The 27,028-nt window shown below is 40.9% G+C and overlaps 1 protein-coding gene across 1 annotated transcript in view; it reads left to right on the forward strand.

Moving 5' to 3' along the window:
- Positions 1–26,788, forward strand: part of LOC142408719 (transmembrane protease serine 11E-like) — a 41,876-nt gene extending 15,088 nt beyond the window's left edge. The window contains exons 4-10 of the mRNA XM_075499291.1: positions 6,873–6,940; positions 10,203–10,366; positions 19,105–19,143; positions 22,312–22,507; positions 23,318–23,577; positions 24,958–25,100; positions 26,627–26,788. Coding sequence (XP_075355406.1) covers positions 6,873–6,940; positions 10,203–10,366; positions 19,105–19,143; positions 22,312–22,507; positions 23,318–23,577; positions 24,958–25,100; positions 26,627–26,788 — 1,032 coding nt within the window. The remainder of the gene's footprint in view (positions 1–6,872; positions 6,941–10,202; positions 10,367–19,104; positions 19,144–22,311; positions 22,508–23,317; positions 23,578–24,957; positions 25,101–26,626) is intronic.
- The last annotated feature ends 240 nt before the right edge of the window (positions 26,789–27,028 follow it).

Below are 27,028 nucleotides of genomic sequence, written 5' to 3' on the forward strand. Positions count from 1 at the left end.
TAGAAGTACATTTATAGTACATAAGCCAGGAAAATGAGGCTTTTTAAATGAAGCTTTTTAGAGACTTTTTAATAATACTCTCCCTTTTTTCTTCTTCTGCAAAATAATGTTGTAAAATGAAAAAAAAATATTTTGTCTATGTAAAAAAGATCTTTAAGGAGCATTTTGAGAAAAAAAATCCTAAAATAAATTTAGAGCATTTGACAACTTCTGCTTTAAAAGCTTTATTTTAAGGGAATGGTTCTCACAAATAGGAAGCATTGTCCTTGGACTAGCATGGTACAATAAGGGTGCCCTCTATGGGTAACTGGGGCTAGAAACAAAGCAGAAAGCGTCTTTCCACGGTAATTCAGCCAGCTGGGAAACTTGGCAATGTAACAGTGGCCCAGATGACAGTGTGGCGACTTGTTTGTTTAGCTCTGGAATTAGACGTTGACAGCACACTCGACTGTCAGTATGTATATACACAGGTGTGGCCTTAAAGATATAGGTGAAATGCTGTACACTGAGAGAGGAAATAACTCACAGAAAGCACTTGCATATCACTTGTGATACTTTTTTCAGAAATTCCTGTTGAAATCAAAAGAAGAAAAAGACCACTGGCATAGGCATATACTGCATTGATTTAAAAACTGAGATGCTTTCTTGCTTTAACTTTTGTTTCCAGTTTTTCCTGTTTCCACAGGTCATAGTAGCACAGGGAACTAAAAAAAATATTGAGGAAAATATGAAGTACTTTTAAATGCTAGCGTGAGTTCATGCAGTATAGTGCATGAAGCTGTAGCTTAGTGGTTTTCCTTACCTGTAAGATCTCAAACTGTCAGTGTGCTCTACCTAAATAGCATGAATTTCCAGGATGAAATGGTTAGTTATCAGCAATGTGCCTAATATCCAACTTTTTCTCTAACTTAAATTCAACAATCTTTCAACTTCATTGATTCTTTGGCTTATTAATACAATGTAATTTTCTCAAGTAATAGGCATACAAGCTGATTTTTCTTTTTCAGGTTTTTCTTGGTTCATCAAGGCAGAAGGTCTAATAAGCATGTACAAGCTGGAAAAATCATAAGATGCTCCCCCCCCCAAAATAAGTAACTCTAATTCAGATCCAGTGTGTGGCAAGAAAAGCTATAAAATGTGCACAGGAAAAATGGATGTGAACCTGAGCTGGAAAAAGGAATTCAAAATGAAATAAAGGGCAGTTATGGATAGTGTGTGTGATTAAGGGTAGAATCTTATCTTAATTATAGACCTGCAGTCCAGAATTACTGCATGGTTTACAGGTAATTAAATCAATGAAGTGATTCAAGATGTGAACTAGTGTCACTGAGATAAAAATCTGGCCGGTCAAGACAGTGGTTGCTTAGAACATGGTGTTATCAAAAGGGAGAATCCAAATTCAGTATTGAACTTGCATGGCTGATGGTATTTGGGTACTTGTAACCTGAATACATCACTGTTGATCTTCCTTAGATTTCATAAAACTATTCTTTTCTGAAGAGCTATTCGCTCCTGTATTTCAGCTCCTTATCTCTAAGTATTGCTTAAAAAGCCAGAGGGCGCAGAGTCATTTTCCTGGGAAAAGCATACTTTTTTTGGGGGGTGGGAAGCCACACAAAAGCCCTTCTCTGGATGGGCCCAGATGGTTTTCTCTCCAAACTTGATTTTCTCTCTGAAAGTTGGAAAATCTCCTCCCTAAGCGGACAAAATTTCAATGGCAGTGTGAAAGTTTTAGGAAGCTAATTATGGATAATTGAAAGCAGGGAGTAGGAATGGGAATACTTGGGTGACCTTAATTCTATCTGTCACTATTACATGGCTGTAATAAAACTCTCATGCCATTACACGCCTTTGAAATTGGTTGCACTAGGCATAAGCATAGTACTTTAAATCCTGACATTATCCCATGTATGAGTCCTTTTAATTTCTTTTATCCAAAAGACCAATCTTTTTAGGAACTACTGTACAAGGTCAGTTATTTCTCTTTTGCAGCCGACACCTCCAAGAACCATACAGCTAAGCTCCTTATTTTAGTGCAAAGTCAGATAGTGCTTACTCACCTCCCAGCTTTAGCAGTCCAGTTAGTTTAAATTCTGTGAAGAGTTTGTGATACCGTTTGTGATACTATTTGCAGATGTATGGGATCACACTGCTCTTGCCTGGTGTGACACATGCTGTCTTTGTGTATGTGTGGTTTCTGATGGGAAAGTTTCTGATCTACTGGTTTGCTGGAGGGCCACGGATCATTACGCTCGCTCTCCTTCAGGTCCATTTTCTTCGCCTTGGTCAAGCACTGTGGCTGTAGGGCTGTCACTGCTGTGAGTAATTGGTGTCTCTGTTTCTAAGGGGAGTGTGATGTCCACATCCTGGTTTGGGACAGTGCCAGGTTTGGTTTTTGCTGTTCCTGTCTGTCTTTCTCCTCCTGCCCTCTCTTCCTCTAATATCTGGTAGGGTTCCCAACTGACACCTCCGTTGAAACCTGGGCAGGAGGTGTCGGGTTCTCAAGGGAGCTGCTACTGGATTTGCATTATGGTCAGCAGGTTGAGCTGTAAATTGGATGCAAATTGGCCAGCAAGTCGGGTGCTAGGTACGGAATTAACACAACTGATTAGTAGTAATTCGTATTGTATGATTGCCACAAAACTACAGTCACTGAACCAGTGGTATGTTCTAATTAATATTTATGGTCAAAAAGCTTTAAAAATCACTAATAATAGGCTTTACATCCTAAAGAGCTAGTGAGGCAAGAGGAAGAATGTAGCATGAACATAGCTGTTGAAGGACTAAACCGGCAGCAGACAAAAGAGCAATCGTATTGAGCAACAAGAGGATTTGTGCTCCAAAACCTACCGAATGCTTTTGAACATCCCACGCAAGTAATTCAGTGGGTTCAGCAAATATTCCAGAGGAAAGTTCTGTCAAACTAGATTTAAGATAACCTCTTTGATAAATCCTGTTACCCTGCATGCAGTGGCAGAGCAACGTGTGATGCGAGAAATCAAGGGCTGACAGCCAACCTTGCTGGGTCTCTTCCAGACCCAGCTACACATCTGGGCAAGCCCAGCTCATGTCAGCCCTGTCCTACACTGGAGTGATGGGATCCCTGTTGCATGTGACTACCTGCAGAGCTTGGGGTTTTTTTTGGGTCCCAGGGAGGCAGGGCATATTGGGTGACTCTGAAATCATGAAGATTTTAGTAGGTTGCTCACAGGCCTCAGTAGGTTGGCCATGGTGCGACACGAGAAAAAGAGGATAATGATGAGATCCAGAGTTACTCAAGATAAGATAGGAAAACAAGTCTTGTTCATCAAAGTGTAAAGCAACTTCTGGCTGCAAGGAACAAGGAAGAATTTCCTTTGTGGCTGGGTTTGTACAGGCAGGAATGTTTTGCCCTCTTATTGCGTCTTTGGTACTAGCCACTATTAGTTACTGTATTGGCATAGATGGACCAGTGTTCAGGAGTGAAGTCCAGTTTGTCTTAGAAAATTATACTGCATGGAGAGAAGTTTTGTAAAAAGGATAGAGGATATGAAATTAAACTGAGGAAACACCACAAGGCATTAAGCTAAACTAGTCAGCAAACATTAACTTAAAGAAAATCTTGTTTGGATGAATGTGAAAATAAAGGCTGTCAGGAAAATGCTGCTTACTTGAAAGGAGCAGGACTTGGCACTTGGTTAAGAATGCTTATAGACCTTGCCTGCAGCAGCAACTGTCACCATTGAGCAGTTGCTAGACAAGGGCCAGGAAAACAAGTGAGATGCACTTAATCAGTGGTGAATTTAAGGGATCTGGTCATGACAGTGTCACTTTTGAGTGGCTGTAATCAAAGCAAAATGCTTAAAATGAGTGTAGATGCTTCTTCCAGGCAGGACCAGGTCCCACCTAGTTACCAGACAAAGTTCTAGTTGCTTTTGCTTCCAGGGTTGTGACTCAAGCTGAAATGAAAACTATAAGCAGGCTGGAGAGAAATGTTTGCTGTTTGATATGGATGTGAAAGGCTTTACCGGAAGATGAACAGTAAAAACATGAGACAGAACATTAATCCTTGAAAGTTATTGTCTGAATGCATCTTGCTACATCTTTTCCTCTTACATAAACTCTGTGTGAATATAAAGATTACTGTTAATAATTCAGGTTACCAAAATCATCATTGAAGGAAGAGAAGATTTAGGACAGATTCATGTCTGTCAAACGAATTCATCAGCAGGTGAGAGATAGGGGCCACAGTGCAGAGGTTTGACTAGCATGTCTTTCCTGATAAGATACAGCAGATTACAAAAGTAAAAATACCAGGTCAAGTTTGAAGGTGTTAAAGGCCCTGCAAGGACCACTGGAAACAAAACCACTCTCCAGTTGTTTCTTTATCTATTCGTGATATAGTACTAAGGCAACTCTTAAGGAGGGGAAAGTTAATGACAGCATGTAACAGGAAGAGAAAAGTGGCTACTTTCTCATTCAGATATGAAATTGTGAAAGAGAATGGAAGTAACACAAATCCAGTAATTTTGGTATTATACCAAGAATACTTACTGTTCTCTCCATAAAAATAACTAACATCCCTTTTGGATTGAATTTTCTGAAAACAATGTCTGTTGCTGATAGTTCAGTTGCATTTGGACTCCTTAGATTCTTTTTGTAAAAAGCACTGTGTGTAATTTGTTTTGTCAGATGCCACTGGAAATCTGTGTCTTTGCTGCAGCACGTGGTGCTCCTGATCAGACTGTATAGAACACCTAGGAAGGTGGTCCAGGGTGAGAAGAAAAGGAGAAAGCTAAACACGTTGGGAGTACAAAAAACACAATCACGTGAGCTGCTCAGGCTGTAGCAAAGATACACAAGAGAATGGGTGACAGAAGTAAGGATCCCTGTAGCTGCTGCAGAAATGCAGGTTGAAAGTGTAGCAAAAACACTTGCAATCTCTGAGATGAGACAGTACAGATAGCTTGAAGACACGATTGCCAGGAGGAGATAAAGGATTCAGGAATGTCATATTGAATTAACCCTCCCTTGCAAGGGATTGTGAATTCTTGCCCTCTTCAGTCCCAAGCTTAAAGTCAGCCTTCTTTTGCTTTACTCTTTAGCAATGTAGAAGCTTGAGCTGTACCTCAGCCCAGCTCAAGGGTTTCGTTTGGAAAGCACTCTGCAAAGAAGTCCCTGTCCCAAAGATCTCAAAAGTTCTCAGAGGCAGTGCAGCCAAAGATAGCACATGCCATTATGTGCCACAAAGCTGGCAGTGCTGCTTAACTACATGCTTCTGCTTACACAATCATCAGTGAAGCAGTTAATGCTGTGACAGAGATGATAAGCAAATGTTATCATTTAAAAAACAAAACAAAACAAAAAAAACAAAAACCAAACAAACCACAACTTTTTGTCTGAGGGCAAATACTTCCAATAACCAAGGCGGGGGGTGGTGGAACAGGCTGCAGAGTTATAGGAAACAAACTACTTTATTCTTGATTTCGAACTGTATGCCTCATAAATGCAGTGGTAGCAGCTGGCAATCTTCAAAGTGATGGGATAAAGCGCATTCTGCGTATATATAGTAGCTTGTCGCAATTGACATATTTTTTTCCGTAGAATTTTGTCTGTAACAAATGCCTAAGTAATTCCAGATAACTGCCAGTAACAGCAAGATAAAAGATCAGCTCAATGCCTGACCATTAAGAACTTTCCTTTTTTTTCCTTATTAATGTATACTTAAAATCACCTTGAAAACTGCACATTTTATTATTTTATCTTGAAATTATTCTGCTCCAGTATCACTGTGTAATGGCATGAGGCTTCATCTTATGACAGCCACGGCTGGAAAGAGGGGCTTTGTGTTCTTTGGGCGGAATCACTCCCCAGATTTGACACTTACATGATTGTTTCTGTATCTGAAAGATTTCAACATACTAAAAGTTTGAGAACCATTACTTTTTTCTTTCCTTTGGAAGACAGAAAATCTGGAGACTTGGCTAAATCAGACAACCTTTATGGGCTTAAAAACTATGAAACAGACAACTTGCATGATTTTGTAAAGCATTTCTACACAGTTTTTCCTGTAATGCATTTGATGTTTACAGGATACATTCAATTTACTGGGTCTTGCTGATAGGAGGAACTGCGTAACTCACTAGTGACTTTGGTATTTCTTAATACTTCAGTGATCCTGAGCCATTCCTGGCAGAATTTCATGCCATGTTATATCACACTGTGCTGTCTCAGACTGATCACGCAATCTTCAGACAACATTCAGCCTAAAGCAGGATGCGGTAAACCAGGCACCAGCAAAGATGTCATTTGGGGATTCATTCCTTATGAGTCTTAGATTTCCAATTTCTGATGAGAATTGCTTGACAATTCCCCTAGCATGTGGCAAATCACAAAGGTGTTTGAGGGGTATAATTTGAGATCGCTGGTAGTCTTGCTATAAATTTCTATAGGACCAAGGATAAGTGCTGTATCAGAAAGGACCCCTACAAGAGAGGCTCAGCGCAGTGTAGAGCACAGCATGCTGTATCCTTTCTGTAGGCCATCTTTAGCAGGCTGTGCTTTGGGAGATTGCAGCAGTGTGTTTCAAGGATGTTTATAAATATCCCTCATTATGCCTGGGAGTGGACAGGAGAGCACTATAGTGGCATGCTGATGTAGTCATAGGATATTTAGAAAAACAAGTTAATTTTTTATGATGTGCCTTAGGCCAAATGGGAAACGGTTAGGAAAAGTCTGTGGCAAATGTTATCTAGAGGCTGGGCTGGATTATGTTTCTTGGTTCTGTAACCTGTGAGTTTGTAACTGAATGCTGTTTTCTGAATGTTCCTTCCAGTAATATGTCTGTTTCCCTCCTTTGTTTTTGTTACCTTATATTTTTCTTTTTCCAACAGATCGACAAGACATTTTACAATTCCATTTTAAGGAAAAAATACATCCGTTCACGCTTAATCAGAGTGAGGTATGTGAGATTATAATAAATGCACACAGCTGAGATAAAATGAAATGTACACCAAGCCCAGCTAGAGAGCCATTTGATCTAATTCAGTAAAGTGTATTTTATGTAAGACTGGAGCATAATCCCCAATTGAGCATAATCTTATTCTGAACCATGCCTTCCTTTAGATCTTGATGCAGAAGATAAAATTCAGTCAGTCGAAATTCTATACAAGTTTGTGTTCAGCTCTTGAGCAAGCTTTAGCTAATAAAGCAGATATAACTTGAGCTATCTAAAATGAAAAGCATTTTCAAAACTATTTTCTTCACTATAATGCAGATGTCATTTTACTTCTAGTATTGCTACTGTGCTGGGCTTGTCAAGTAAAACCCAAGCATGGCTGTGCTGGTTCAGAAGGTCCCACTTGTCACTGTTGTGTCTCTTAGAATGGGCATCAGTAGGTGCCTAGGGAACAGTAGCAGCACAACAGACATGTATGATAACTGCTTCTTGGTATGCTCCCTACCTCCAGCTATTTACCACTTGGGATTTCCTGAAGTGGTTATGGTTTGTTTAGCAGCCTCTGGTGGAATTATTTTCCAAGGACTTGTCCAGTCTCCCCTGGTCTCTTGGAATTCGTGCACCTCAATCCTTTAGTAAGGAGTTACTTGTGAAGAGCCACCTTCTTTGAATCATTCAATGGCCCCTAGTTCTTGTGCTGGAAGAGGTGATAAAAAGTTAATCTCTATCCCTCCTCTCCACCCAATTAGTGTTATCAGACACTCCCATCATATCCCTTTTCTCTCCTATACCCCGTGAGCTCTACTCTTTTTTTTCAGTTGAAAGTCCCAGCCTGCTCAGCCATTCTTTGCAGGAACTGTTCCTTGTCACCCTGCTCCGTATCTCTTGCAGGTCTGCTGTCCCTGTGTCCCTGCTTTTTGAGATGAAGGGGTCAGACCTGTGGTTGGGATTATCATTGAGCAATGTTTTTTTTTTTCCTCTTTTATTCTCCGTTCATTTACCAATAATATCTAATGTTTGATTAGATTTTTTCACCAGTGTTGAGTGCTGAAAATGACCTCTTTATAGAACTGTCGGTTGTAATACTAAGCTCTTATTCCTAAGTGACGGTGCCCATTGCTTTGCAAGTAAACCTTGAATGTCTTAATAATCACGCACTAAAGCTGCAAGACTAATGATAGCAGCCTCAAGATCTTATTCTTGTGAATGTATTTCTCCTTGTTCTTCCATGGTTTGTGACATCCTGCCTCCTGCTCTACCTTAGCTTAATCCCCAGTTAGGCAAATCACACAAGTCATTATTTGAATGTAGCTTTAGGAATATTTTTCGATACTGACTAGAGCATTGTAAGTGTAGACAAGGTGATTTAAGGATCCGAGAGGCAAATCTTTAGGGAGAAGTAATATTTTTCATTACTTCTGGTTCCCAAGGACAGACTGAGGTATTTGCTGTGATGTTTGCTGTGTTGGATGCAATACTTGTATGTGCCAAAGCTTGTTTGCTTTTTCAAATATATAAGCTTTATGCCTCTCTGCTCAGACTGGAAACTCTGTTAAGCAGGGTCATTGTTGTGAATTTGCTTGGAAAGTACTGTGCATATTTTTTGGCTTAGTGTAAACAATGCATTAGTAATAATGCCCACTGCTCACTGAGAAAGACAAAACAAATCTTGACCCGGTGCCTTTTGCTCTGGACCTTTGCTATATAGTGAGCAATTCAAGGCGGGCTGTACTTGAGGGTTTCGACAGGTGTGGTGTGCTTGCAAGAGTCGATACGGTAATTCCAGTGTGGCACAGCACAGGAAGAGGAGTGGGGGGAGAGGTGAGGGAACACCTCAGAAATGCAGAGCAACACCCACAGTTGGATCAGATAATATCTGGAAAATAAATGGAGTGGCACTCATGCTGAAGTTGGCACAAAAGGAAAAAACAGCCTGTTGGAAAGTTCACATATAGCTACTCCGTCAATTACGAGATCCTTGAGGCAAGGAACGTGTCTTTGTGCTCAGCTACGAAACACTCAGCATGCCTTGGTGTGCTCATAACACATGGCCTTTTATTTGCCCTTCACTGCTGATAGCAGGAATGTCTGTTTCATTTTGGTGCGTGTTCATTTCAAAGATCATAGCTTGATTGCATGACTTCTGTATAAGCTCCTTGCCTTCTATTTTTAATTTTCTTATTTGTCCTTTGTATAATTACAAATATCCAAGATAATGAGATGTAAATGGAAGATCATCTCTTTTCCTTTCCTATCAGAACAATGCTTAAGACAGAGCAACCTGCTTTTAGCTCGCCCCTGTATGAAGTAACTGTGATTCCACCTGTTGTGGGTTGTGTCATTGCTTCTTGGCTCAGGTAGGAGGAGGTGCAGGAGAGAAGCTTCTTGGTGCATGCTCTTGTATTCCCTGTGTAATGACCAAGGGTAAGCTATCTGCAAGCACAGAGCAAGATTTACTATGCCAGATTAGACACTTTGGTGTTTGTAGTCTAGTATTCAGTCTCTTGCAGTATCTGATGCTTTAAGGAAAAATAAATACTACTGCTGGGTGAATTCAGTCCGTTAGAAGATTTTTCTTCCTTTTCTTTCCTCTCATATTGCATCAAAACTGTGAAATTGTTTGTCCCAGTGTGGGTGCTGCTTGTACTTTTCAGTGAGATGTTAAAGGCCCCTTTTGTGGTCCATCTCTTGGACTGTGATAAGTAGACTGTGGATATGCTGCTGAGTTTCATCTATTGTTGCATAATGTGAGGTTATTAGTCACATTCTCCCAAGAGGTTGCAGTGGTGGAATTATGTTGTGTGGTCTCTCCTCTTTGCTCAAGTACCTTTTTGATGACGACTGGAAATTTTTATTCCATGTACGTACAGGGCCCTGGAAAGGTCTGTCTAGATACCATTAACCATGTACCTGATGTTTCTGAAGTCCTGTGTATCCAGCTTTTCCTTGCAATCAGATCAGTTCGTTCCCTCCTGCTGTTGTGTCCCAGGCATGTAGTCAGTGACTGCTTTTTAGACTCCATTATAACCTTGGTCTGGCTATTTATTCACAGAAAGCATCATGCCGCCTTCTAGCCTAAGACGTGTTTGACCATTCAGCATTTCCTTGGGTTTCTTTTAGCAGTTCCTTCTCTCAAAACTGTACAAAATGTTCAAAAATGTATCTAATCCTTTATGTTACATTGCCGTTGCTAGAGGAGCTAAGATAAAAACTAAGAAATGCAGAAATGGGTTGAAGGTAACCAGACTGTTTCATTGGTTTGTAGCCCAGATGCTGATGGTGTGATGGCAGAGGCTTTGCTCACATTCTGGTTCTCCTCCACGGATTCTAGAGAAACATTGCGAGAAAGAGTTGAAAGGATCTTACGGAGGGGCCTGAAAAAATACACAGGGCCCCTGCGAATAAATGTCAGATCTTCTACCATCTCAAGTAAGTATATTACATCTCCCTTGAAGGGAGTTCTTGCCCTTTTCTGATTGATTAGGACTTGTTTTTTTCCCTTCTGATGATGGCTGTTATTGAGTCAGGATGGCAGTCTTTCCTGCTCATTAAGCTAGAACAAAATCAGTGGCAATGTATAAACCCCACCTAAGTCTTTTAAATATGTCTTAAATATGGATAAACAGGAGCAGTTTCTTTGTGGCCTTGCAGTACTCTTAGCCTCCCTCCAAACTGCAGTACCAACCTTATGCTACTAGGGTAAAGAGTAGGAGGTTCACCACAGTGCTTCAGTACACAGCAACACAAACATGCTCCCTAGGTCTTTGCTTCTCTGAGGAGCCTGAAAGTGCAGAAACTATGCTTGGATGATAGTGGAGAAACAGCCAATGAACTGAAAAAATAGTATTTGGTGGGAGGATCAAAATCCTTGCAAGTTTTGCAGGGGAAATGGGAAGAAAGGGAAAATGTTCTTATCTATGTGAATTCTCAGCTGGGGATTTAGCCCCTTCTTTGCAAAGCAGACCTGCATCTGCAGGATATGAACATTAACAGTGCTATCTTTTTGATTTAGTCAATTAGCAAACACACACTGAAAGGCGGGTTTCCCTCTTCTTCTACACTTCTGATCTGTTAGAGAATTTTTGTGCAGGCTTAGACTCTTGTCTCTGACTTGGCTTCAGTTATAGTCAGTCAGCACTTTTTTCTGGGTGTCAGACTTTTCAAGAATGAGTTGGTAGTTGAAGGGGCAGATACTTGCTCCATTTGTTTTTGCAGACCTTCCGCTCACTCCTAGCACAAGGGTGGGTACTTGCTGCTTGCTTTTCCACATTAGACTGCTTAAACCAACAGAGATCTGCAGAGTCCAGATGGCTGTCTTTAAAGAACAAGAAGCCTGGGCCAGATTCCATGCTAGATAGATCCAGACTTCCTCCCACTCAGAAATGACCAGGAGCAATCTCTTGTTCTGCCTCTTGGTGCTTGAACTGGGCACATTGCATTGTGGCAAAGAAGTGAAACTCAAATATGAGCTGTTGCACCCATTGTTTCTTGATAGGCCAAGCAGTCTTCCCCATTGGAATCACTCAGGATGATAGGTGACATCCCTTTGGGCAAAGAATCACCATTTCTCTGCAGTGTTGTTTATACGCCAGGAGTTCCTGTTCAGCAAAGTGCACATATAATTTCTCCCAGATAGAAATAGTGTGTGGGCATCAACTAGAAAGATTCAAAGAGCTTTTGGGGATTTTTTGGTTTTGGTTTTTATGGGTTTTTTTAAGGACAGTCAGGTCATGATTTAGTGAATTTTGAAGCTTCAGTTTAATTTGGTGCCTTACATAAAGGATACAATTGGAAGGGGTACAAAAATACTTGTTAGAAAAGGACTGTGATCTTCTCATTGAGTTATCTGATTAGCTGCTTTTATTCAGTCTGGTAAATGTGGGAAGTGACTCAAAACACTGTTTTAGTTGACCTTGAACTGCACAAGGGCAGTTACAGTAATGCACTAGTTGCTAGTTAAAAAAATTAACTGATATCATTGAATCATAATGTTTTCATTAAATATTTGGTCTCAGTAAAAGATGGCATCTCTGTGTTACTTTGATAAAGTTGTATGATAAACTTCATGTTGCTTTTCTTGGCTCTCCCAGCCTAACCATAAAACACTGACTACATAGGTCTACTCCTCACCGCAGTACTAGCGTTGTGCAACTGTTACATGTGACACAAAGGAACATAAAGAATACCTTCCCGTTTCCAGGAGATGACGATAAAAGGTTCCATTTGGATCTTTCTTTCATTTGGATCTAACAGGATTTCAGCAGTGCTATGAGGCTTAGGCAAGCTACTGTTGGTGCTGCCATTTAAGAAAACCGGGTTGACTCAAGTGAAGAGTATTGAATGGAACACTCCTATGCTTTTAGAGGAGATGTAGGTCTCAATTTATAAAGCTCGTCGTCTTCCTCTCACCTGGGAGAAGTGACAATTTTCAGCAGATCCTGGAAGTCCAGAGAAGGATCTAGGTTTTGCATTTCCCACTTCTCTCTCCCCTCCTGAAATATCCCGTCCAACATTAGTATTGAAATGCAAAAGTTAAAGGAAAACAAAATAATATAGTCTCACTGTATCATTGCTGAACAGTAGATGTTCTTTATATAGGGCTGCAAAAATACATTTGTATTGGGGCATCTTCAGATGCGTTATTACTCAAGTCCCTGCTTTCTTATTTAGATGGACTTCATAGTTCCCTGGTCAAGAGCAGTGGTATCTCCAGACATCCACTATAGCTTTGATAGAAAATAGGAGGTGATAGAGATCTCTGCACTTGTGTACAAACCCCACTGGAAGCCCAAATGTTTTTCAGTGAATCAAGAGAATCAAGCAAACTAAGTCCTATATTCTCTGAACAGCAGTGCAAGTGCCAGCAAAATGAGATATCAAAGTTGGGTGACTTGGAAACACCCAAGTTAGGACTTGCTTTTCCACTGGCGCTGAAAGAAGAAGGTGTTGCAATTTGTCCTCTGTATAGTTCTGGCACCAAAAAAATCTCCTACAAGGCTGAATTTTTTTCCCCAGGGTTTCTTGGTTAGAAGTAGTGTCACATCACAGCCTGGATCCCTATTAAGCAAAGTGTAGAGCAGCTTGCCAGACTATTTCCTTTTGTCAGGTAGGTTGGACATCTCCCAAAATGTATTTTTGGGAATGTACTTCTGACGTCAGAAAGAAACTGGTTGCAAGATCATTGGCACTGTTCAAAGTGAGTAGGAAGTATTCCCACCTGTTGCACAGCCAAGGGTTTTGACCATGAACAATGAGTCACGAATTGGTTTTGATCAACAAGGCAACTGTTATTGTTTCTATTTATCTGGCATCTGGGGCTTGCTAAAGCTCCTTACAAATACAAAGTACAGAACCTGGGAGACAGATTCTCACTTCTTTATTGAGTCTTCTGTGGGGAGACATGCAGATGAGTGTCTGACCTGGATGACTGAGGAATGTTTCATCTCAAATAATGTGTGTAGCAGTCTGGGTTTTTTTGTATTTTACTAGCCACAACAGCAGCTTAGAGGAGTGGAACAGGACATGCATCTATACATTGGGAAATACAGTGGACATCTGACATTCCTCCACTTTGATGCCATTAGTTTGGCACAAGGTGGTACACTTCAGTGTTTGCAACAGTCTAGAGAGGCTGACTGAAAAGGGAGGGACTGAAATGTATTTTAAAATGAATATTTTTCAAGGACACTCTTGTGATGGAGGAATTAAGCAGGAAATCATCCTGGCCTGACTTCTTAGGTGACCCAGATAAGTTGATTTCATTAATTTCCTTACTCAATTCTTGTTTTTCCATTTCTCTGCCTTGCCTGCAGAGGTTGCAAGTGATTTGGGCTGCTCCTACTCTAGTGAGACCTTGATTGCAGCTGCGGCATGAGTGTAGGTCAGGAAGAAAAATAATGCTAAAAACTGTATCAGCTTGGATACACGTTACAGAACTGGTACATAGTTCCTCATGCAGATCCCTCCTTGAGCTGCAGGATGCCCAGATGGAGGAGTTGTGAGTATGCTGTGAGGTGTGGACCTCTGTCTGTCCTCATGGACAGAATTAAGATGTGGTTGATGGCAGGGGTGGGTAAAGTCGTGGATGTCAGGACAGGTCCAGTGGACATAAGTAGGGAGGGAAGGGCTGGGTGACAGGGACAATTAGAGGTACAAAGCCTTTGTCTTGTCTCTACCAGGTTACTCTCCCCTGTTGAAGGAATGAGAATTGCATCGCCTGTATCTAAGCCATGTTTTGCTACTTCTACAAGGGTGCATAACTCTAGGGAGGTAATTTCTGTTGAGAGAGCGGTGAGAATATTGAAAGGTTAGTAGGGAGACGTTTTAGATTGTGTGCACTATGTAACCACACAAGAGCATGACTTTCCTGCTGAGCCCAAAGCTCATGTTTTGCCATGTTTCAGGAAACTCCTGCATTTCCTTTTGGGTACATTTTTTGGAACATGACTGAATCTGCTGCACTGCTCTCATTCCCATTTCACCCCAGTACTTCAGGCCTTCGTGGTCTTTAATGTAATTAAAGAGTATTAGAGTAGAGCTGTTATCTCCACCTCTGTCTGCACTGCAGGACAGATGCACTCTGTGACATTCCTCTCAGCTGCCCAGGTTGGTGACCTACTGAAACTTGCCAGAGATCCTTTTTTTGCCTGAATGCACTGTTGCTACCCTAAATAACACTGAACTAGATGACACTCTGCTTCTGATGCAGCTGAGAATTTTGTAATTCTCTCTGTTTTTGAGGAAGTTGTTATTAAAATGTGACAAAGGACAGTGGGTAAAATGCTTCCTCTGCTCCCTGGTGCATTTCACAAAGCTGTGCTTCAAATGCATGTCCAAGAATGTGTTATTAGTACTGAAGCACATACTTTTTCTTCATTTTTTTTTTATGTTTACAATCCTCTCCTCCCTTCATACCCCGTTTAAGATAATCTTTACCTTGCCTCCTCTGTGTGAAAAAACAACTTACACAAGCAAGATGTGGGAACTTGATATAATAGAGGATGGAACATGCCGTTTGCCTTTGAAGCTAGCAGTTATAATATGACATATAGAAAATCACAGGTGGAAACCTTTAAAGAAAATCAAGTTTCTTGTGGGAATCAACACCTGTGAAAAATTATGTAATTGGGTAAAGCTGTATCAGATTTTTAAAACAGATTTCTCATCTTTAATTTTGCAGCTATCTCTGGCCCTTTCCACACTGAAAATGCATAATATCCCCTAATCATGCATTTGCTTGCCTTGCTTGAACTACTTCAATATAATGTCTGGTCCATTTATGTCACTGAGAGTTCTATTATTTTCCTTTTAATATAAACAGTGATCTCTGTGGCTAGAATGAAATGAGGCAGTGGACACAAGATTAATTCTTCTAATGCAGTGACACTGACATTATTTAGAGATGTGGCAAAGCAAGCACATTTTTCTGTAGGAATCTCTGAATCCCTCAAAGAGAAGTGGTCACATTCACTCTGCAGTTAACGATGAACCTGCAAACGTTTAGATGGTTGCCAAATAGATCCACAGACTTTAGGCACTGACCTTCCTTAGAAATCCTGGCCTTAACTGGCTATTGCATATAAACAATTACCAAAATAAAGATGCTTTCCTGCTCTTGCTTACTCCCCTTTTCTTTCCATGTTTACTCAAACACATATGTTGATGAGTAAAAAGAAGTTATTTCCTGATAAGTTATTAATCTTAAATAGTAACTGCAAGTCACTATTCTCATTAGTTGGAAATTAAGACCAATAATTTAAGTGTGTTTTAAGGTTGTTCCATTTATTAAATATGCAAAATAACTGTATTAACAAAATTGCTCGTCCAGCTGGAGAACAGAGCCCGCTTCTGAAAGATGGAATCCCTAAGATGCGTTTCAATAGATTGCTGTAATTTTAATTTAAACATTAGTTTTCCTCTTAAGTTAGGCAAGCTTTAATTAAATAGTAAGTTCCATTTTACAGGTAGGCAATGCATGTTCAAGTTGAACTTGTTCTTGTTTACAGTGCAAGCCTGAACACTGTTTTCCTAAATGTGGCACAAACAACTATTTTTGCAGCTGTATGTGGTTGGGAAAAGATATGACACTTTAATTGTTACTAATTGATGCTTTTTCTTGGTAGTACAAACAACTAGGGCAACTAGTAAATGAGCAGGGCAGTGAATTGTCTCTCGTGCCTTACAAGTGATTGCTTCAAGGCAGGGCTTGCAACATGTTGGCGGGCACAATGCGAGCAGCTACGCTGTTGACCAGGCCAAAAATGTCAAGCTAGTGACAAATGAAGGCAAGCCCCTAATGAGGTAGCCCAGTAAGCAACCTGACTTTCAGCAGTATCACGTAACCCAAAGTGCTCCCTACTTTTGATGGGAACTACTCTGGGCTCATCTTATCTGAAAATAGTGTCAGTTAGTTCAGGTTTCCAAACACATACATGTGCTCTGGGTTTGGGATCTTGGTTTTGAGTCCTGGGTATCGTGCCCTTCATTTCACCTGTCCTGATCTGCATGATAGGTTCCTGGGGCTGTTGCTAGACAGACCTGCTTTCACCTCTTAAAAAAATTCCCTTTACTTTCTGGTTTTCTCCATTGCTGTGGTGTTTTCTTTAGTACTTGTGTTCCAGCTCCCAGTGTGGGATACATGGTCAGGGCACTGTGTCTGGCCAATCTCTAAAGCAAAGCAGTGCTCTTACCCTGGTGAATACAGCACTGAATTTATTGACAGGTGTCGCTGGCCTTTTTCCTTCAGCAGTGGGTGGGTGGGAGAGTACATCGGCTGCATAGTTGTGATATATTATAAAATATACTAAAACTCAAAGCTGTTCAGGCATGCCATTTAAGACTTGCAGTGTGTGTGTGTGTGTGTGTAAGACTTGTTTCTCCAATTACACACAAGTTGGTCCAGCTGGAAGCAATGGGTAACACTTTGCTCATGTGATGTTTGTACTTTTTTCTAGTTGCCTCGTAAAAAGGCAAACAGAGATGTAGACAGGTGCCTTGCATGCATGCCAGCTGCATGACTCACAGCAAAACTCAGTGCAGTGAGAACATGCCAATTGAATTGCTTCCGGCACTGTGCTTGAACAAGCTGGTTGCTCCTTTTGTCTTCTCGATGTGCTTTGCAACATAATGTAAATGTTAATAATTGACTGCAGGCTTTATAATTAGGCATTATGAGGTAAATGTGTCTCCACCCTGAAAGGAGCTAAAAATGTTATTATCAATATTGCACTTGAAGGCAAAAGGTGCTCTTTCATTGTTGATTACATTTGTTGGTTTCTTACCAGTTTCCAGCTATAAAATATTAGAGTGACCCAAATGAAGAGGTAGTTCTGAAGGTTACATGAATTTCAGGAAAACATTGGATGCTCATCATAGTTGAAATAAATAAATATGGCCAGATTTTTCAAAGCACTTCTTGCCAATATAGGTAGCCAAAAGCCACTCTCCTTGCCAGGTAGGTGAGGTAGCCAAATCCTTAGCACAGGTCAGCACCCATTTTTTTTTTCCTGACTTTGTAACTTACCAAACAGTAACATTTACACCACTGCTGAATTCCTCTGCTGGCCTAGCTTTTACTGTCTGGTATTATTAGATTTTGATGTAAGGGATCTTGGCAACAACCAACCATATTATCCATGGAAATTCAGAATACAACTGGCATTCCTGAAATGCAGAAGTACCTGTACTTTAGGGTTTTTCCTCCTTCTTTCATAGGAATTGACAAAGTACAAGTGAGCATTTTTACTGAAAGGGGACCTTACAAGTTGTTGCTTGCCCACCAGTAAAACTTATTTTTCTTTATTATGTGAACAGTTCCTGTTTATAGTGAATAAGACTGTCTTACTATATAAATGTCCAATTATAACTCATCTCCCATTCTTACAAAATAAAGCAGTGGCTGCATGCACATATGGCAGCCCTAGCACTGCCTTTGCTCTGTAACATTCCCCGCAGTCAAGCTGTACGTGCATGCACTGGAGTTCTGTTTGTTTCCTTTTTCTATCATAATCTGCTTGATGTCATATTAAGAAATGAATGAGTACATGTCTAGTAATGGTGGATTGCAAACATGCAATTCAATCTGCATACCAGGAGGAGTGTCAAGCCCACAAACAAAACAAGTGATACAAGCACAATAGGCGGCAAGTATGAGCCAGAGCCCTTTGCATTCAAAAGAAACTCCTCCTGGCTTGGTGTGGTTTTGGATCAAAACTACAATATTACTCTGTGTAGCTGCAAAGAGAAAAGAGAAATTAAGTAAGTGGATAAAGACAGGGATCTGCTGAGAAAGGCTATCCAGCCACAACATGTGAAGTTGTGGGTGCTGTACAAGAATCACTATATAATTTAAAAATTGTATTGAAAGTGTCTTTTTTTTTAATTTTTATTTTTTAAATTTTTGACTGCTGGCAACAAAAATGGTAGCTCTAGTAAAAATAGCATTCTGGAAGAACGGGAATAGACTTATACTGTGAGCAAATGCTTGTTATTGTCAGCACGAGCATACTGTATTGTCCAGAAACATACAACATGCATATTAAAGGAGGGAATGTATTGCTAGAACCTGTTGTGCCATGCAATAAATTGCTATTAACTCTCTTTTGTAGTATTGATAGTGTACCAGACACCCATTGCTCAATAAGAGAGGAAAAAGGAGAGTGAGCCACTGCTATTGTAAGCTGGCATTTGTGCAGTGAAGTCAGTGCCTTCTGATCTCGAAGAGGGCACAGAGTGAGTACCAGATCTTCTCTGGCCCTCACCTGGTGTAAAATGCAGCCAGCTGATTTTTTACCAAAAAGGAACTTCAAAACTTTCCGCTGTAAAAATTTCTCCCCAACAAAATTGTGGATCTTGAGTAATACAGGACTTGTTTTGTCTGTACTCCCCTCCAGAAGCATCAGGGTCCAGCAGGATGGGGGAGACCCTGTGCCTGGTCCTCAGAGGATACTGGCTGGCTGGAGAACAGCAAGCAGCACTGCAGAGAGGAGTGTGATAGCCAGCGCAGGAACGTGATCCCATATGAGCTACACTGGTGTCTCTAGCAGCCCCTCTCAGCTGTACCTCCTGCGGTGCTCTGTACTCAAATAGCTGTCGGGTGGGACTACCATGCAGATGGGAAACCTTGTCTGTGCTGTCCTGGCCTTACCCTGACTGTTTGTTTGTTTCAGATATGGAGACAAAAAGAGCAGAAGCCCTCTTCAATGACAGTAAGTGAGGGCTTTTTAAGCCTGGGAAATCTCCGATTGTTTTAATTAGCATTAACAGTCTTTGAGTGCTTTTCCTGACCCATAAAAGTCTTTTCTCCTCCTCCTGTCTAATGAATGTGACCTTGTACTTCACACAGATGAGCTGTGTGTTTAGAAATCCTGCTCAGTCACGAGGAAGCCTTTTTCATTAGTGTCTTCTGGGATACTTAGGAAGACTGGCTTGAAAATAGTGGTGATGGGGTAAAAATCCCTTCTAGAAAAAGTCTACACCCACTGCTGAGTTCCCCGGTCAGTTTTTTGCAGTGAGATGTTCGTTCTGTTAAAAATATAAGCAATTCTGTGAGAAAGAGCAAATGATGAGAAAAGAGCAAGTGCTGAGGGCTCTAGAGAAATCCCCAGTGTTGGGCAGAGAGGAGACATGCAGGTCCTGCTGCATAAGTGCCTATGGCACGCTTCTGCCTCCAGCAGTGCCGGTGTGGAAGGTGGAGGGTGCATCTTAAATGTAAACCCTGCCATCTAGGAAACAGAGGACTTAGCCAGTGGGGGCTGAGCACTGTAATGTTCAGGACACTTGTTTATTTACTGGCCTGATCCAGTTGCTGTTGGTACCAGTGAGAGCTTGTACACTGTGTTTGCTTAATTGTGTATTTGGAGATGCAGAGACTAAGCCATGTTTCCACATGAAAGCTAAGACATTTCAGATGACTCCTGGCTGTTTGTAGTAAAGTTGAGTGAGCGAAGAGGACTTCCAATAAATTAAGGAACTTAATTGCTTGGGCTAGTTGACTGCTTTAATGTCAGGCACAGCAGCTAGCTGAAAGGTGTACTATAATGTGCTAAAGGCAGGAGAGTCCTTATCATGGATTTGAGTGCCTTTTGGATTTGAGCAGATTATAGTTAGAAGCAATCTCTATTATAAATTGATTAAAACATGTACTTATATAGAATACTTTGTCAAGTCTAATCCTGCCTGCACAGGGCAGACACCCTGTCCTTTATCTGCCTGATGTAAAGTATTAGAACTGTATCTTGGAGCAGCCACTGCAGAATCTGTTTCATATATGCTTCCCTTGGATGCTGTAGCATAACAATTCATCTCCACCTTGCTACCTGTTATTTTCCTATACACACATTAAGTGATGATATTTATACCTGAACATGTACCAGCATGTTGTTCAATTGGCGGTTTAAGGGTGGCAGCCTAGCAGAGACCTCTAACATAGCCAGCGAGTGAGAAGTGCCCCAAAAGCCAGCAGGATTGGGCACACGCAGAAGAGTTTTTGTAATGGCTTTCTGTGTGCTCTCAGAAATTGGGATTATGTCATTTTCTTTAGTGTGCATAGGAAAGAAGGACCGACCATAAGGAAATGTATAGAAGTTACATCAGCCTGTGATTATAACGATGTTCTGGATTTTGGAATGGCTAATAGCACAGAATTGTTCCTTGTGGAACTACAAGGCAATATGATTGGTCTTCTCAAGGTATTGCTGTAGGGGTCAAGTTGAGGTAGCTTGTTTTAGAGATGTTTTTAAGCTTTCAGAGAAAGAAGTCAGCTTGTTTGGAGACTTAATAGTCATAAAAGGCCATCTTTGCTTACAAGTCAGGTTTCTTTTAACTCTGGGAAGGTTTGATTAGTTCCTTAGCAGCAGGCTGTCAAGTAATGGAAGATTAAACAACATCACTTTTTAGGTCCGTTTTAGGTGCTGGTGTTCTGGGGCACTGATGGAACTGTGAGTTTTTCCCTGTGTTTTTGAACATTGACTGCTCAGGTGGTTGATAGGATTGTGCAGTTTTAGGACCAGTAATTGAGGATTACCAATAGCTTTCAGGAGGGAAACATGCTAGTGCAGACAGCCTTATCAATTATGGTATATTCTCCAGTTTTCCCTTCACACGGAAAGTTTGGACAAGTAGATTTAGATTGCACTGATTTCCTTCATTGTGTTTTTAAATCTCAGAACAGGGCAGACTCTACACTGAGCACGTGAGTTTCTCAGTATTGTATGACTTTTTTTTTTTCTCTCAAATTTATGAACAGCTTTCAATCTGCTGTGTTATTGCTGCTGCTTTTGACTACGAGGAACTGTTAATATAACCTTGTGTAGATCGTAGCAGGAAGGGGCAGAGGTTACACTCTGCATGGCTCCAGTGTTTTGCTTCTGAGGACTTCAAGGGCCCTGGGGCTGGCAGCTCTTCAGTGATGTACTACTGATTTCTGCTTTGTCCCCCTCTGGGTCACTGTCTGCAGGAGACAAGCAGTGCAATGATCTGGATTGTGTTGTCACTATGCAAATAATTCTTAGCTCTGTCTCTTTTTCAATGAATTGGGATAGTCCTGTCTGTCAACTTTCCTAATGTCTAGCTGAAATCGGGGCCTGGATGAAAACTAGTGGGTCTTGGTCCAGGTAAGATGGATTTGATGCTGTTTGAATGGGAGAAGACAGCTGAAGCAGCTCTGTCCATTGAGGAAGTTTCTAAAGCTATGGGGGAGCTTCAGCTGCTCCTAAATATCCTGAGTTTAGTGGCTGAAACCATGGATATTTTCATTTCTTTCTGGGTTTGGAGGATAAGTACTTCTTGTCATGGATGCACACCATGCTGGAGGTATCCATGCCTTTGTCATCTCTGGCTTGGATTAGTGTGATGCTCTTTGTCTGAAGTGCCTCTCCAGGTCCACTTGCAGACTACCATTTGTGCAATGTGCAGTTGCCTGTTTCCAGGTGACATCTTGCTGATGTAATCTGCATGCATGCATGGTAAAATCCCATGGCTTGGATCATTCCCAGCTTAGATTTTGCCTTGTTCATGTTTCATCCTAATGACAAATTATCTGGGACATTAAAGTTGGCGGTCCCTGTATTTGGGAATTGGCTTGGGTGTGTGGTGAAGGTTTTGATTCCTGATTTGGGCTGCTCATGCAGATAAGCCTGAATGGTTGACCATCATGGCTTTCCATAATAGTCAGTTGTTCATTCAGGCTTCTAACAGCATGGGTTGTGCATGAAGATCTCTGATTTGGGGGGCTGGTGGAAGGTACGTTTTCTTGTTGATGTTAATACCGTTAGAGAACCTAGGTGGTGTGTAGTTTTACACATTTTCCACAGCCATTGGCAGGCATATTTACTAAACAGAAGAATAGCTAATACACTCTTTCTCCTTTTTGACAGTCTGTGGGTTACGGCAGAATAGATCAGTCAAGTCAATGGCAAAATCATCATCGTTGCGAATAGTCGGTGGATTGTCTTCTGCAGAGACTGGGGACTGGCCGTGGCAAGCTAGTTTGCAGTACAATAATATCCATCGCTGTGGTGCAACACTCATCAGCAATACGTGGCTTGTGTCTGCAGCTCACTGCTTCAGAGAGTAAGTTCCCATCTTAGAGAGAATCTGCAGCAGAATGTGCCCCATGTGTATCAAGTTGTGTGGTTTTCCAGATTTGCACCACACCCCTGACTGTTTCCAGGGGAACAATTTTCTGCCTTGGAGGAGAAAAGTCAGGGTTAAGCAGACCCATCACTTGAATGTTTGAATAAGAAATTAAAGACTGACTCTTTGGAGCAGAACTGGCAATTGTATGAGTGGAAATCAATAGTCATTTGGCAAAGAAGTGCAGAAAAAGTAATGTAACTGAAATGGCGGAGTATTTGTTTCCTGTTGCACTAAATGTTTCTAAAGGTGCTCCTTTGTGTTACAACTAGGTTGCTGCTGCAAGCTGCTACCAGAAGTTAAAATCCCACATTCCTACCCCTCCATTCAGCTATGCACTCCCAGCACTTTTTTGTTTCAAGCATGGCAATTGTGAAGCTGCAGGGCATGTAAGATGGAACAGCTGATTGTACAGATTATTAAAATGCAAAAAGAGTAACAGAGGTGAAGAGTTTTCTAGCAGAAGAACTTTTTGATTACACCCTGCAGCCACACAATGGCTAGATCAGGGACAAGGAGCAGGGGAGGAGTATGAGACCATGGTTGAGGAGGGAATGCAGGATTGCCCTCTTCTAAGCAGCAGCCCACAATTACATGGGACACACTGTTATGGAAAGTGGTGGATGCCTTAAGAATCCAGTAGGGAGCTGGCTTGAAGGAGCTTAACAATAAAGGTGCTCACCAAGTTTAAAGACCTGAACGCTTATATTTACAGCTAAATACTTACAGCACTCTTACCTTTTTCAGCATGAGTCACCCTCAGAAGTGGACTGCTACTTTTGGAGCTGTTTTGAAGCCACCAAGCTTGAAACGATCAGTCAAGACTATTATTATTCATGAAAAGTACCGCTACCCGGAACATGATTATGACATTGCACTTGTGCAGCTCTCTAAACGAGTTGAGTTTACAAGTAGCATACACCGTGTTTGTCTGCCTGAGCCATCTCAGACTTTCCCTTACAATATTTATGCTGTCATCACAGGCTGGGGAGCACTTACCAATGATGGTGAGTCCTGAGTCTACCAGGCGACCTGTATGTTATATAAACAGTGACTCTGATCTACTACTGAATTGATACCACTTCTGTAGCCATACGTTGTATGACAGCAAGCCTAATGCTTTGTCTATAAGAAATAGGTTTGTTTAATCATAAGCAGCAGTTTCTTATTCTAAAATTAGACTGGACAAAAACAGAGCTACACTCCACTGAAGCAGAAAACAGGAAGACGACTGTTCTCTTTTTCCAGCCTTTCCATTTCATATTGTAAATTCTTAAGTGTCGTGGTTTAGCTTCAGTCAGCAACTAAGCACCACACAGCCACTCACTCACCCTCTGCCCCCCAGTGGGATGGGGGAGAGAATCAGAAGAGCAAAAGTAAGAAAACTCATGGGTTGATATAAGAACAGTTTAATAATTGGGAAAAATAAAAATAATAATAAATTGTAATGAAAAGGAAAACAACAAGACAGTGAGAGAGGAACAAAACCCGGGGCGGGGGGGGACACCAACCAAAAACAAATGATGCAACCGCTCACCACCTGTTGAGCAATGCCCAGCCAGTCCCCCAGCAGTGATCGCCACTCCCAGCCAACTCCCCCCAGTTTGTATACTGAGCATGACATCATATGGTATGGAATAGCCCTTTGGTCAGTTTGGATCAACTATCTTGGCAGTGCCCCCTCCCAGATTCTTGTGCACCTGGCAGAGCGTGGGAAGCTGAAAAGTCCTTGACTAGTGTAAACACCACTTAGCAACAACTAAAACATCAGTGTGATATCAACATTATTCTCATACTAAATCCAAAACACAGCACTACACCAGCTACTAGGAAGAAGATTAACCCTATCCCAGCTGAAACCAGGACAGTAAGACAGGTAGTCCAGCCAATGCATGTGTTTATATAGCACCTAAAAAATATTCTCCCAGCCCTAGCCAGAAGCTACAGATAACTCTGTGGGCTTTCAGGTAAATGTGCAGAGTGAGCTGCAGATGGTGACTTACCCAAGCTTGCACTCTTATTGGGCCACACTAGGAGTAGATTTAGCAATGGAACCAAGATGTCTTAATTTTGTATCATCTGCCCAAATTGCTAGGTAATTTGTGTTCCATGGCATTATATGGAACATGTATAAAATATATGGTTTTTCACTTAAGACACTATGTACCATGCAATCGTTACTTCTGTCTTAATGGCACAGGTCCTAAATGAGATTATAAGTATGTACATTTTCCTTAAGGGCCTAACCTAGACAGATCAACAAGGAAAACCTCCGCATTAAACCAAGTCAAGCTGGTCCTCCATGAGAGAACATTAAATGCTCTTCCTGTATCTTAACTACGCAAAGTAATTCTGTTGATAAATACCCAAACTATATTTCCCCTCAGGTCCAACTCCAAATGCTCTTCAGGAAGCAACAGTGAAACTTATCGACTCAAACACTTGCAACAGAAAAGAAGTGTATGATGGGGACATAACACCCAGGATGTTGTGTGCTGGGTACTTGGAAGGAGGAGTAGATGCTTGTCAGGTAACTGTAGCTGAAAATTAGAAAGGAAAACTATTTTAATGCTGACTCCAGTATCTCGTTGACTAACTCTTAACTGACAGTGTATTAGTCCTTTAAATAGGCTCCATTCAAACAGGAATTAAGTTGTAAAATGAAATAGCATTTGGTATACATCATTTAGCACATAAAACCCATACTAAGAGAGCTAAATTAGTAAAACATTCAGAATTTAAACCTTTCATAGCATGAAATGAAATTCTTATTCTTTAATTCAGAATAGCTGCTACAAGCCCATTTGCTTCTCATAATTTCTTGTGTGTGAAATCTAGCTAACAATTTGCTTGCAAAGTGATATGACAAGATCTTGACAGAGATACTAAATGCTGAAATACTAAATAGGAGCTAAAAATTAAATGTCTCAAGTAGCCAAGACCAGGCATCTGTACAGTTGGGAAGGAAAAAGTTTAAGAATGTAGCAGTTAAGTTGGCAGCAAAAATGCAATATCACTCATTGAAATTAAATTCTGGACTGGATCATCTCATAACAGATGTGTTATGAGATGATCTTTGGTAACAGACTTGCATCAGTGGAAGAAAAACTGTCTGAAACAAAGATAACTATAAGAAAGCTAGGTGTAAATGGAGTGGTGAGGATACATGCACAGTGCACACTTGCAAATGTTGCAAGGAAATGCTTATGTTCAAACAAAAATACTTCCATACCATTAACTTTTAAAAAGGTAATTTCTACTTGTTATTTACAAAGAATGTACTCGTAAGTGCTGGTTTAAAACAGACCCTTTCCAGAATCCCAGTCCTACAGATTTATGCCCAAAGCAAAACTCCCTGCAGAATAAGTCTGGGAGGCTCAATTTCTCTGTTCCTGTCTGGCTCAGCATTGAAGAGACCTGAACAGAAGGGTGCAAATGCTGTTTATTTCAGTAAAGCATTTTGGTGGAAGATGGGGAATTTGGTCTGTTTTGTGAGGATTGCCTTTCAGCCTGTAAGGTTTCCAGTTTAACTATTATTACCATGTCATGCTATTAACAGTATCTGAATTCAGCCTTTGAAAGTGGCTAACATCTTAAGGAGATATCGTCTAATTAGAAGACCAAGTTCCTGATGAAATCCTTTTTGAAATGTTATTGCTGCAAGTGACTAAAAGAATTTGTTGAAAGGATAGTAGTTACTGTAAAAAAAAAAAAGTTCCTGTTGGCTTATATTGCTGTATATATTTGTGTTTCCCTACTTTGTACGAGCAGGAAGACAAGGCAGGTGGGAAGCAGTGTTTCACAAAACAGAAGAGAAGCTTTCTTTCTACTGTAAAACCACAGAGACAGGTCAGGAGGTTACATGGCAAACAGGAAAAAGCCACAGACCTCCGACTCAAGTTTCAGAAACAGCCTGGATTCTGCACAAATGGCAGCTCTTGAAATACTGCTTGCTTTCTTCTCTTATTGGACACACCCTCCTGTCTATGGAGAGAATTATATTTTCCCTTCTGATCAATTAAATCTTTTTTTTTTTTTCCCCTCGTCTTTCTCTAGGGGGACTCTGGGGGACCACTGGTTACTCCAGACTCTAGACTGATGTGGTACCTCGTGGGAATAGTGAGCTGGGGAGACGAATGTGCCAAACCAAATAAACCTGGAGTTTACACACGAGTGACTTATTTCCGTGACTGGATTACCTCAAAAACTGACATCTAATTCCAAAATCAAAAATGGATTTTAACTACATAGACTACATAACTCATATTTGTCTGTAATTCTGAAAGGGTATTTTTTTTAGTATATATAATCCTATGTAGTTTTGGTTGAAGCAACCTTTGCCCACAGCAAGCTCTATCTTTGCTGTCAGAGATCCTAACCCCTTGTGAATTCATACTAAACATATGAGATTGCCTGCCTTGTCTTTGAGCCTTGAAACATTCTCATCAGAAATTATGA

The sequence above is a fragment of the Mycteria americana genome, chromosome 4 (genome assembly GCF_035582795.1).
Source record: "Mycteria americana isolate JAX WOST 10 ecotype Jacksonville Zoo and Gardens chromosome 4, USCA_MyAme_1.0, whole genome shotgun sequence".
Lineage (NCBI taxonomy): Eukaryota > Metazoa > Chordata > Aves > Ciconiiformes > Ciconiidae > Mycteria > Mycteria americana.